Genomic DNA, 14322 nt, shown 5'->3' on the forward strand with positions numbered 1-14322 from the left:
AAAATTGGAAAGTATTTTAATCAAAACTACTGGGCATGAAAAAACACATATTACTGCTGTTTTCACGCCGATAAAAGATAAATACGAAAAGCTTGTAGTATGATGATGAAATCAAGAGAAAATAGCGAACGGATTTTTTTTTTTTTTTTTTTTTTCACAAAACAAACGGCCAGCTGCCAAAGGTAATCTATTAACGAAAAAAATAGCTAAATTAATTTCACAACGAGACATATTTAAGTTTTATTTCGACTTAAAAATACTTCGAATGACGAAAAATACATATTTCCCTTATAAAGTATCTAGAGATTCATTTACGCTAACTAGAAGCAAGAAATGCCCTCTGAACCGAGTTAAATGCGGCGAAATAAAGATCGAGTGGTCGATTCGCAAACCAAAACATTTGATCGCTATGATCGGAATTTATAATGCAAAAGCAATAGAAGAATATATACAATTGGATAGTGTAGTAAAGCATAACTTTTTAAAAGATCCATGGAAAAGATGCACATTCGTTATTTTGATGTTTGTATAATACGGTGTTATGTGAAAATAGAATACAGTATAATGTAGGCTAGGCTACCGTATATGATATACGAAAGTGCAGGCTAGGGCTTGTTTGTTATTCAATTTCTCTTTATACTGACTTATCATGTCAATCTGCATTGAACCTGCAGAATTAGCTGACACTAATAATTACTATACCATTTATGTATAAAGTATACTGTGTAGTGTAGGCTAGGCTACCATATATGTATAGATGGTACCGATACCCTAGTGTAGGCTAGGCCATATTCGAGTTACGATTTTTTCAACAAACGATGGGTGTTTTGGAACCTAACCCCATCGTAAGTAGGGGAATACCTGTACATGGTTTAGTTTATAGGAAATATTTCATTGCCATTAGTATTCCATATTACCTGATAATTCTCAAGGTTCTTGTCAGATGTTTTTGCAAAAGATATAGGTCAGTTTCAAATATCGACATCCTCGTTATCAATAGCAAATGACTGCAAAAAAAAAAAATTAATAAAATTCCAAATTATGCAATGGGTTGCTTTTTCAATTTTGTCAGTGCATCATGTATCGGATTCAATTACATGTTTTAAAACATACAGTAGGTATGAATCTGAAGCAGATTTTGCTCCAAGTCAGTGTATCATACCTACAATAGCATTTTTACCAGTAGAGAGGGTCATATCTGCATTTGAAAAGTTGTGACAATGTTCTTCCTCTTGAGGCCCAAGATGATGATGATAATTTTGAGGGTACATCCGACATCCAGATAGAAAGCAACATCATCAGCACCCCATTCCCTTAACCAGAATATCAACTATTTGGGGTGAGTTGACATTTAAATCAAGTGTAAAAAAGCCAGTTAAACTATTTGAATTAATAAGTAATGAAAAATTTAGTGATGAATTGCCTGATGGTGATTTGTTTGGCTATGAATTTTTGACAGTGAATTTTCCAGATGCTCGGGGATTGCTGTGATGTCCAAGCAGAGGGACGACAGCTTCAAGAACACCTCCAAGCCTTCTTGTGAAGGTCTGTCTTCCAGGCTGCTTCTTATAATGTAGAAACTCCTTTACATACTTCGAACACAGGTCACCTCTACCAGTCTATCCACAGTCAAGGCAGACATACCCCAAGGGGCAGCAGCAGCAGTTGTCAAAGCAGGAATATCAGGGTTTGCAGGCAAAATCCAAAAATTAAGGCAAAACTATTTTGATGAAGTCTTACAACACTGACCTTTGTGAAGAACCATTGGCCGAAAAATTATGAGCTCCAAACCTGAATAACTACTAGCGTTTTTGACGTGAAACTTCTTGTAGAACTGAGAGTAAATTAATTCATTTGGATTTCATAAATTATACTCAGATGAACAATAAATTAGGAACTACATAAAATTCAGTACTTTAATAAAACTCTATATCCAAACATGTTTGCAAGTTTCATTCATTCACTGCCATTAAATACACATCATGCTACCTTTCTAAATGTGAGAATTACAAAAGGCAAGACTGCCTTAAGTAAAATCTTAACGTAATAAATACAATCTGCATTGATAAGAAAAATGTACAACCTTAAACACACAAACCCTTTTCATATTAACAAAAAGAAAAGGAAAATGCAAAACATAAGGAGCTGAGAATCACTTAGCCCACAGCAATGTTTCTGACAATTATATATATAAAATTGCACTGCCAAAATTGCACAAAATTCTACTAATAAAAAAAAAAAAATTTTGGCATTCTAAGGGCTGTTCTCAGTCCCTACAGTCTATTGGCACTATCTTCCTCTTATAACAACATAACTATGTACAACATTCAAGTAAATTATGATTGCAAAGCAAAATCTTGACAGGTGGCATGAAATTTGTACTAGAAAGACTGTGATATCTGCCAGATTTGCTTCATACAGTATACTGTTTATGCATAAAAAATTATATGTAATGAATATACAAAATATTGATGTACACACACACTTTTGCCAATATTTCAAAATACAGAATAACTATATCATAGGTACATTCTACAGTAACCACATCATGATTACACAAACTTATTTTCTGAAACTGAGCAATTATGAGTCGGGCCTGTAATTTTTTTTTTTTTTTTATCAGAACCTGCAAGTTTTCTATACCAAATTTTTCTTGATCAAAACTTGTTAGTTTTGTCTATGGCATCAGAATTTTTCTTGAACATTTATTTAGCTTGTCTAGTGAAGTTTCTGAGAACTGGGTACAATATTTTACACAGTACACAAAAACTTAGTCACATGCGATGAACACTGGTACATAATTTATAAAAATTTTGAGAATTAGTCATTTCAATAATAACAAGAATACTTTTTAAAATACTTCAGGCTGCATAGGTTTACCATATGAATGTGAATAATGAACATTTGAATTTTACAATACATAGTACTACATAATTTGGCAATACTTGTGTTGTACATATTTTAAGTAATAACTTCCAAGAGTTTACAAGGAGTAAAATAATTTGTCTGTACGAAAACATTGTGACTGGAAGACAAATCAATGAACAAAGAAAATTAAGCTATTAAAAAATTACTTTAGTCTTTTATAATATACATTCAGTAGTATTATGAGTTAATTTTTTTTTTTTTGCTGCTTTGAAAAATGTCTTCTACAATACTTTGGTTTGGGGAGTTGATACAGTATACTTAGAATTTTATATACAAGCTGAGCAATTACACTGTGCCAACATAAAGTAATCAACACTGAGAACTCCACTTTCCTTGTGTAACAGTCTCATATACAGAAAACCTCATATACTGAACTATCAATTATCAAGTACCGAGTAAATTATATTATTTGGGCAGAGTTAAGAGCAAATGTCTTAAAAATAATCAAATGGCACTTGGATACAGCTAAACTAAGGTATAAAAATATGAAGTACAGAAAAATGGAGATGGTGTAGTAACAATGACTACATTTTACATGTGTCGAATTTGAAATAACTTTATGAAAACTTGGACAAAACATCCAAGACATCAACTCTGCCCACACCACTCATTAAACTAATACTTCCTCTAGAATTTATCATAAACCTCAAGTACAATGTATACTTGGGAAGTTCAGTCAAAGTAAGATTTTAAAACTATCACTGTAATTACCTGTAATGAGACAAAGGTGGCTCAAAACAAACAGCTGATATAGTTAATCACAGCCACTGCGGTTTAACAATAAAAAATTTAAAATGAAGTTAAAGCAGTTTCAAAAGAATACATAATTATAGGGTACATACATGATGACACATGCATCTTTATTCATAAAGTACACTACGTACTTCCATTTGGTATGAATAGAGTTCCTATTCTAAAAATGAGTTCCCTCATAAAAATGTACAAAGTTATTTCACAAGCCCTTTGCTCATAGTTTTTTCCCAATTTAAGAGATTGATTCAACAGCATATATCCCAACTCCCAGTCGCTTGACAGATACAGAAATCCTACATTATTTTATGATTATCCTTACGGGAAAGACTAGTGAGGCCAAGTATGGTTTTTCCTAACTTGGTTCATGATTAGTAATCAAGAAAACTTGGGCCATGGATCACCGATGGCTACAAAATTTCTCTCCTTCTTGCTTTGTAACTCGACGGTATATTTCTTCAGGGAGACTATCAGGATCTGCTAAAACATTTGTTGTTGTGCTCAACTTGCGCATGGAGTTGGAAACCACTGTAAATAAAATTAACCAATTAGACTTCAAGACAAATATATACATTGAATTAGTAAAAAAAAAAATTTTGCCTAACCTAACAAGGTTTTCCTAATGGTTAAATTCCAAGTTATTAATTTATTGCTTTCTCTGGCCTCAAAATATGCATGAAGTAGGTTTTCAATGCCTGAAATAAAGTATAAAGTAAAACAGCAAATGAAGAAAAGAGGGAGATACAGCACCAAGTCACCTTCGAAGGTTAGGTCATGGAAGAACAATTTGTTACCATATGGCCACACTGGAATATAAAGGAGGTATTGAGAAGACAGTAAAAAAAGAATATCAACAGCCTGGAGGAAATACACAAGTCCCCTACTATGCAGCAAACACAGGCATTGAAAATGGACAGAGACTTTTAAAAGGTAAGACTTATATAACACAAAGCTTCATGGTCAGAATACAACTGGAAGGTCATATTACAAAGACAATGTGGCTGAGATCCATGTCCAGCTACTGTAGAACAAGACTGATAGCTGAAAAATTAGGAGGGTTTGGACATGTGATTAGAAAGGATGCGGGCAGTAATCAAATTAGTACAATGGAAGTAGCAGAACAAAAGCCTATAGGAAGGCCAAGGAAAAGAGGCATTGATGAAGACCTTGGCCAGCTAGGAATTCAACCAGGAACAAGACGAGTGCAGACAAAAAACTTAAACCTCCAAAGATCATTAATTTTTAATTTTGTAAGGCATTCACAATAAGATATAAAAACCTAAAAACACAATACTATACAAAACTGCAAATAGGCTTGTTACAGGAAGAAATAGTTTATTATAGTGCTGTTTATGCTTCATATAATCAACAGATGAAGTTGAAATTTACAGAGGACACTTTTACCAAAATTTTTACAAGTCACATTCAAGAAAAACTAATTATCTGACCATGAAGTCCCCATAGGGAAAGATCGGTTAGTGTGCTTGTGTGATATGAATGTAAAATGAGTCCCTTTATCCCCAGGTAAATTTTTCTCTGCTTTGTACTTTTCATCAGTCCCTAAGCTTTCCAGTTACTATACTTTAACGTTACCTTGCTCCAATTTTCACTTCTTAAGTAAAACTATTTTGGGGAAAGCCTTGCAAGTTTAAAAATGCAACTTGGTAGCCTTATTATCCTAATTTATAACAATAATAATTATGGCCCTAACAATATATATACTCCTCAAATCAACAAACTCCTGAGCTGTACTTTGCAGCTTGTGTTTGGAATATCAGGACGCACTCCACAACCCTGCAGTGCTTTAAATTATTGCTTCAGTATGAAAGTTGACTATCCTTAATGTGGCTGGAAACAAATCTTTTACTGCCATGTATAAAATTAGTGCCAGCCATGTTCTCAGAGACACTTAGCTCTCCAGATTCTTCAGAAAAGCTAATAATCCAGACTTACTGCTTGGGATGTTGGAAAACAAAATCCCTGACTTTCATGACCCACACCCAGGATTAATGGCTGCCACCAAGTAGCAGATAGGCAGCATTACTGTTACAAACCAGACTGGTCAAGTAGTCATACAATCAAACAGGAACCCGACATAAATAATCTGTACTTGTACAGTAGAGCTTATTGGTTTATAAGTGTATTTTTAACAAATTCCCAGAATGATTTACATGAAACATTTCTTATTTCATTCTCACCCTTAAAATACAGAACTTGTCTGGAGGTATAATCCCCGTAGGGGGTAGTGTCGTCAGTGCACCTCATGCGGTGCAATGTAGGCATTACTTAAGGGTCTTTGCAGCATCCCTTCTGCCCGTAGCTGCAACCCCTGTCATTCCTTCTACTGTACCTCCATTTATATTCTCTTTCTTCCATCTTACTGTCCACCCTCTCCTAACACTTGATTCATTGTGTAACTGCGAGGTTTTCTTCCTGTTACACCTTTCACACTTTCACTGTCAATTTCCATTTCAGCATTGAATAGCCTTAGTTGCCCCAGTGCTTGGCATGTATACCTAAAACCTATAAATCAATCAATCTAGAGGTATAAATTTTAATTAGTGACTCATCACTAAACATAATTGATTCATTTAACAAAATTAGAAACATAATAAAAAAATAAGAACAAAACCAAAACTACACGACTAACTCATCTTGTATATTAAAACTAAACCTTGGTTAACGAATGAAGTGAAAATCTTGACACTTTGGTTCAGTTTTGACTTGTTTTGACACAAGTCCTTAAGAATCCAGCAGCTGAGTTTATAAGTCAAAGAATGGAAACTTCTGCATTAAGTTGCAAGATCCTTTGGCTTCACTTAGGAAGCAGCAAGCAGAGTACTGCTGAGCATCATTCACCCAGCCATATCCAAAAATATTCATACTTCATGTTTCACTGCATAAAAACAAAGCCCAGTTTGTGCTCACTGTGGTGGTCAGCTATCCATTGAGCACATGCTGGTGCACTGTCCTAAATTTAATTGCCTTACTAACTGGGAAGACTATTTTAGAAGTTTTAAATGATCACGTTGAGGTGGATAACCTTATGGTTATTTATCTGAAAGGATCTGGTTATTTTAATGAGATATGACCTTGGTATATCCAATAAAGATTTAAGTCATATTTATTTTATATACTAAGCATATATTTTGAATATTAATGTTTAATATATATTTATTTTTTGCTGGTTCTATCCAATATCATTCATTTTTTACATTCGTATTTTAACATTAAAATTTACTATTATGTCATCATTCACCTATTCATTATCAATATCATTAACTTATATATTTCACCTTCATTATGGCGCTGAATAATCCTGATGGGTTCCAGCGCTTGGTCTTCAAGACCTAAATTTCATAATCAATCACTAAATACCAAAAGGTTTATATAATCTGAAAAGAAATTTGCCAAAATTCCTCATGGCACATACACCAATTACATTTATGAAATTTTTCTTCAAAGTTAAGTAACTTGAAGCAGCCAGTTGATCTTTTTTTTTTGACATACCATAATAAACTATAAATAGTGAGTTTTAAAATCACCCCGGGTGATTATCATAAATAACTCCACATTAAGTGATCAAGGAAAATTATCATACACCACTCCATGAGAAACAGGCATCAGGGACAGACAAAAAGATTCAAGAGTTTTGAATGAAGAAAATTTTTTAAAGGATTCTCTGTTCAAGACTAGTCATCTAGTACTGGATAAATTGTAAAGAAAAGGAAATAACAGAAAAAAAGTATACTAAACGCCATAATACACAGGAACACTCTTGATATGCAAATGCTCCATGAGTTATGATTTTCTGCTTTTTCAATTTTATCATAGCAATAACAAGAATATAACCATATAAAATTTTGATTTGTTCCCAGGCATACAACTGCTAGGTACTATAACTCTCTCCTGTGAATGCCATACAGCAGCAGTGCTCTTCTCTTAGTCTGCTATTCAATCACAAAGTATAACTACTACTGTATATGCTGTAGTCTTCTGTGTTGCAACTTATTTTTTTTTTTGTTATGCCTTCCTTGGGTTTTGAAACAAATATCCATCAAGGTTACCAAATGCCTATCCGAGTCTTCTGCGTCTGTGATAACAGGAGGAAGACATTACTCTTGACTTGACAAGAAAGTGAATGTATATATATATATATATATATATATATATATATATATATATATATATATATATATATATATATATATATATATATATACAGTAAACCCTATATATTCGCATGGGGATGTATGCTCCCCCGCCAAGCAAATAGCTAAAACTAGCGAATACTTAGAACCCTTCTAAAAACACTTAGAACTGCCTATTTTGATAGTTCAAACACACACAAAACAAACTAAAAATACTTACACAGGTATTATCCTACTTATGATAGGGTTAGGTAAAAAAAAAAAAAAAAAAAAAAATTGTTTGTTGGAGAAAACGTAAGAAATACCAAAACGTATCTCGAACATAGCCTAGCCTACACTAGGGTATTCAGTACCATGTATACATATATGGCAGCCTAGCCCTACACTAAAAAATATGCTCTTTACATACATAGTATAGTAATTATTAATATCAGCTAATTCTGGAGGGTTATGCAAAGTGACTTATGATAATTCAATACAAAGAGACATTGAATAACAAACAAGAATTAGCTTAGCCTTTACAATGGTATATTGTGTACATACACAGTAGCATAGCCTACATTATACTCTACAGTATTCTATACAGTATTCACATATCGTATTACACAAACGTTAACATAACGAATCTTTTCCATGGATCTTTTAAAATGTTATGCCTTGATTCACTATATCCAATAATGTATATATTCTTATATTGCTTTTGTATTATAAATTACGATCATAGCGATCAATGTTTTGGTATGGAAATGTTTACACAGTGTTTATTTCGCTGCATTTAACTCAGTTCAGAGCACTTTTCTTGCTTCTAGTAAGCGTAAATGAATCCCTGGAGTCTACATACTTTATTTATAAGGGGCAAGGTTATTTTTCGTTATACAAAGTATTTTTAAGTCAAAATATAACTAAAATACGTCTCGTTGTGAAATTAATTTACCTATTATTTTCGCTAATAGATGACGATGGCTGTTTGGGGGCGTTTGTTTTGTGTAAAAAAAATTCAAGATTCCGTTCGCTTTTTTCACTTGATTTCATCATAATACGAGCTTTACGTATTTATTGTTTATCAACATAAAAAAAGCTGTAATGTGTTCTTTCATACCCAGTAGTTTTGATTTAAATACTTTCTCTCCCATTTTAATTACAATCAAGTTTCATCCATGTTGCCGATGCACGATAATTTACAGTACTGTATAGTCATTAGCAGCTTGAACATTGTTTTTTCAGCCTCAGCTACAACTTGCAGCTTAAATTTAGCAGTATATTTCCTTGATGATCTTTTATCCATACCTAATGAGGGTATAATGTAAAAATATATCAGTCCTACTCTACTTAACGTCATCTGTGCCATAACCTACGGTAATTGTTTATTACCGTACGATGGTTGAAATACCAGGTAAATGGCTGTTGTTATCCGATTCGGTTATAAGCAAAACAACAGTTTCTTGGTCGGTTGTTTATGGCTGTATGCATTTACGCAAGAGTATAACGTTACTAACAATACTTTTATCATTCTCTTTTACTTTTTTTAACTAGAAGATGGGATAAAGAGATGGAGGAAAAGTTGTCTATTGTAATTTGGTCTCTCTCACTGCCTGATTACGCTGCTGCCTGCACCCATGCGAAATTTAAAAATATTTTATAATATTATATCGGTATTAATTAATTACCCAATATTTTATAAATAATATAGTATCGCTATTAATTGCGAAATCGAATTATAACTCGAGCATTACCTGAGTATTTTAATAGTTTTATAAAAAAAAGTGCATTTAGTCATGAAAATGAGATGAAAATACAGTATTTAGTGAACATTTCTCAGTGAAAAATACTGCGAGTGGGCAAATTTTCCGCGAATAATGGGTAGATACATTCCAAAGAGAAATCTGTGAATATGGGAGTCCGCGAATCGTGAGACCACAAATACGGGGGGTTTACTGTATGTATGTATGTGTATATATATATATCCACCTCCCCATTGATATATATATGTATATATATATATTTACCACTGAAAGTAATATCTCAGCAAAAAATGGCTACCCTGGAACATGGGGGTTATTTTCAACCTAAAATATTTTTACTTGGATTGGTTGATTGATTTACTGTTCTCTGGCATTGGGACAACTGAGATCATTGATGCTAATATCATTTGTTGAGAATGAAAAATTTTATATATATAACACCTATGGACATGATGACTAGATTATATGAGTGGCGCAGTGTAATAAGGTGCCAAGCGCCGTTTTTTAAAAAATGATAAAAACGCATTTAAAGTTTGCCAACTATGAAAACGCTTATAAAAGAAAAACCAGCCAAACGATTTCTATGAATCATACCTCATTTTAAAGGAAATTTATTCGCCTATTACATATGCAAAAATCATTATAGTATGTTTTGTCATTTAGCGGCCACAACCACAAAAGTGAGGTAATGTAAGATTGTAAAGTGTTAATGAACACAATGAAAATGTTTTCATACGGCAATTAAAGCATGTTTTTGTGAAAACAACCTAAAATATTTATCCTAATAATGCTCTAAAATTATTATTATAACATATCTGAGTAAAATTTCCATGAAAGTATTATAAAACAAAAACAATTACCGTACCAAAAAAACAGACTACATTACAGAGTATTAATAACATGATGTAGCAGTGAGAACTCGCTAAGGGCGAAATTTCCCTTTGTTTTGCATGGATTTTTGAACCTTTTGCCAGTAACATAAGGGGACAAAAGTGTGTGTACAGGATAGTGCTGTACTTTAGCTGCTCGCTCACAATAAAAAAACCAGTTCGGCCGCGGTGGCGCTTTGCCACCTTGTTACGCCCGCGCCCCTCATATGAAAAATTAAATCTAAGGCTTTTGCAAAAGACCTGCTCTGATACAAATCTAAAAATGCCACAGACATTGTAATTACTTATTCCCTGAGGACTTTGACTACTGGGCCTCAGAGAGAAAGCTTCACCTGAGATCCCTAAGACTAGGGGATTCAATCAGCAAATGTTTGACAATCAAGGGACCATGCAGTCATCACAGTACGGTTGATTTTAATTTGCTACCAAAAACCTGTGTGTGGGTGGGTATGCCCTATCCTTAGATGGCAGAGTGCAGTTTCCTGTTTTCTGGGCATTTTACTATACTTCCAAGGTAATATGATACTTGTAATTTCTTTCATTTTGTTTTCCCAACTGTATTCCAACATTCCTACCATATACTCCTAACAAGTGACCTGATATCGGGTAAGAAGTCATTGCACAGAAGTCTATATTTCCTTGAAACCATATCGGCTACAGCTTCTTTTGCTAGTTTGTCAGCCTTTTCATTACCAGACATTCCTACATTTACTGGCACCAAAAAAAATTTTACTTGTACTCCTCTGCAATTCATTAAATAAAGCCACTCTTGAATTTTTAAAACCAATGGGTTAGTCGAGTTAAAATCATTTAACACTGTAAAACACCTTTTGAGTCAGTAAAACTTGAAAAATTTCTTTCATCAATAGTTGCTATTCTCTCAATAGCAGTGAAAATTCCATAATTTGGCAGTAAAAATAGAAATCAAGACAGGTAGTGTACTAATACAATAAAATCATTACTAATACTCCAATTCCAATGCCAGCACTGCATTTGGAGCCATCAGTATATATATATAAGTTGAATTTTTATCTCTTCAACATGTTCCACAAAATCATGAGGGTTTCCACCTCTGTCATATTACTTTTAGTGCCATAAAGCAATGTTATCTTGGATAAATTCCATGGAGGGGTGCTTGTTATTTTGAACGGCAGCACCTCAGTCCTGGCAATATGAAGATTATTTAAAATCTGTTGCACCCTACATCCATAGGGTTGTGGAGATCTATGGTGTGGCTCATTGTGCCTAAAATAATTTTCGATGTTAGTAGTCTAAAAGGTTAGATTTAGGGAGTCTTTGTAATCTCTACCAACATCATGCAAAGGAAGCCTGACAATGAGGGTCAAAGGTGGTTTTCCATTATTTACTAGAAGGCTTGGAATAGGCGTGGTTCTAAAAGTACTTGTAGCCAACCTAATTCTAGCATGGTGTACAGAAGAAGTACAGAATCTAAGATCTTTAAATGACCTGGTGTGGCTGATGAATATACTTCACACCCTTAGCTCAGGTTTGGAAAGATGAGGGCTTATATTACATAATTTTAAAAGCTTTTGCAATCAGCACCCCATGATGTGAGTGCCAGTAGTTTCAATATATTCATGCCATCCAGATACCTAACTTTTAGGACTTTAAAATGAGGAATCCATGTCATCCTACAATCAAAAGTTAAATCTTAAGAACAGAGTTATTTTTGCTTAGCAATAGGTTTTTTGAAACCTAACACTATTTAACTAGGAGAGCATCTCTACTCACATTTATCTCCTGAAGTGAGTTTATTTTGTAATAAAAAAAGTCATATATCAACTTACATGGTCTGAGAACATTAAGTGAGCACTGCTGATCCAACCATGCCAATGAAGATCGACAAAGGTCCTCTATGGAACTTGTGCCAACACTGTTATTGTAAGATTCCAAAAGTGGCTCAGTAATTAATGAAAAGATCCAAAACTTCCAATTGGCCAGTGTACGCTCCCTGACATAACCGTTAAACATTTCCTTCAGTTTATTGTGGCTGGCATGAGTCATGGGTGCTCCAGTAGCAGGCAGTTGTGCCTGAGCATTGCTGCAAAAAAGAAAGAATTCTAAAAATACAGATCTCAGCTAGTGTTTTGATGTAAGGAATTTATGGTTAACACCCTACTGTAACAAAGCAAGAAACAACAGCAGAAAGATGGGGGAGTGAGAAGTGATAATTGGGAAAAAAAAGAAAAAAAAAAGTGATAATGTTATGCATATGAATATGTTAATCAAGGCTAAATGACTGATTTAAATTTTATGCAAATATTTTTGTTCTTAATTGCAGGGAGGGCTAAATGCCTTACATTCTATAATGGATTTATGTAGATTTTTTTACATCTAACATTTTCAAGGGTAGCATTTTACAGTATTCTAAAACCATACTTATTTTGACATTAACTTACCTTATTTCCAAACTCAAAGTCTCAATCTGAGCACGGAGATTTTCTGCTTCTTCAGTAAATTGCTGCCTTTCTGTTTTAAGTTGCTGAATATACTCTGCTCCCTTCTGAAGTAATGCTGCTTTACTGATCTGAAGAACAGCCTCTTGTTAACTTGTTCATAAATGCAATAGTATACTTATAATCTATATACTGTATAAAAATGCTTATTACATTTATACTTTCGCTCATTTTCCTGGTACAAAATTATCATTAACAAAAAATGGTCCACTTGAAAATGTTTTCCACTTTGCTATAAGTAATTCATTACTATCAAATGACTCTTAAGAGCCGACAACTAACTTAATGAGATACTTACTTTTGCATTTGGGCTCTGACTAATGGATGGAATGAGCTGATGCATTATGTCAAAGTTGTTTTTAAGATTTGAGCGACGCTTTTGCTCTGCATTGATGTGACAAACTCTACGATGCTCCTTATATTGTACTCTTTCTGTATCACTCTTAGGTCTGTAAAATATAGTATAGGAGTGAAAAACAGCATGTAAAAGGTTAAAATGTGTCTAAAAATCTGTGTGGCAACCACAAACTTTATAAGTGAAAGCAATTACATAAACATGCCTCATTTCTTCAAGATAGTATTTCCTTCTATTTTTTCCACTCTTGCTGGAAAATCTTGGCAATCACTGTTTATACGAATGTTTGGCCTAGCCCCATGCACTCCAATATGCTGGCCTATGTCACTTAAGCCAACTGTACTGTACTTTTTATTCCTTTGTTATAGTTTTCTTTGTCTACTGCATGAAAAATTCTTCCCTATCATCTGTCCACAGTCTTGCTTACTCCTTGTAAGAGTAGTTAGCCTATTTTTCCACCTCCCTGTCCATTATTTTGCTTCATTATAGTTTCCAATTTAGATACACTATACAAAAGTCAGTCATAATTGCTTTCCTGTATTACAAGTATAGTGTGTGTGTGTGTGTGTTTTCATTAAGTGAGTTTGCCAAACTGAGAGAAACATGTGCCTGTCAAGCATGACGACTTCCTTTTCCCAAGCACGCATGCCCCAGTGCCAATGATGGACCACTGGCCTTACCTACATGTACCACTTCTTACCCCAGGCAGATGATTTTTCAGCCTTATGAACCTACAACCAATGAGATATGAGCAACAGATTCCACCGAGTTTTGTTATCATTAAAGAAAAATTCTACAAGTTATAATCAATACTTCAAGACTGCTTGAAATACATATATCAAATATCTGTACACTATTTTGATCCAACTTACCACTGTATTCTGTTACCATTGTATTTTTGTTACTAGGTACTTGACAGGGAATATGAGAATTTAGAAGCCAGTTCACAGTAACAGCTAGGTTGTTGGATTGTTAAAATCTGAGATTTTGATGCAGGGTACAGCCTATTTTAGCTACTTCCTCTGTTTT

At 33.8% G+C, this 14322-nt stretch overlaps 2 protein-coding genes across 6 annotated transcripts in view; one reads left to right on the top strand and one right to left on the bottom strand.

The window, feature by feature from the left end:
• The window catches only part of spn-E (spindle E), a 437239-nt gene extending 435297 nt beyond the window's left edge, over positions 1–1942 (top strand). For both annotated transcript variants that reach the window (XM_067091856.1, XM_067091853.1), the window contains exon 31: positions 1472–1942. The gene's annotated coding sequence lies outside the window, so the exon portion shown is untranslated. The remainder of the gene's footprint in view (positions 1–1471) is intronic.
• The window catches only part of Mondo (MLX interacting protein mondo), a 190163-nt gene continuing 177743 nt past the window's right edge, over positions 1903–14322 (bottom strand). For all 4 annotated transcript variants that reach the window (XM_067091866.1, XM_067091864.1, XM_067091865.1 and 1 more), the window contains 4 exons: positions 13237–13387; positions 12882–13009; positions 12270–12523; positions 1903–4206 (listed from right to left, as the gene is read on the bottom strand). In XM_067091866.1, the coding sequence (XP_066947967.1) occupies positions 4079–4206; positions 12270–12523; positions 12882–13009; positions 13237–13387 (661 nt within the window). In that variant the 3' untranslated portion in view covers positions 1903–4078. The remainder of the gene's footprint in view (positions 4207–12269; positions 12524–12881; positions 13010–13236; positions 13388–14322) is intronic.

This window comes from Macrobrachium rosenbergii, chromosome 48 (genome assembly GCF_040412425.1).
Source record: "Macrobrachium rosenbergii isolate ZJJX-2024 chromosome 48, ASM4041242v1, whole genome shotgun sequence".
NCBI lineage: Eukaryota > Metazoa > Arthropoda > Malacostraca > Decapoda > Palaemonidae > Macrobrachium > Macrobrachium rosenbergii.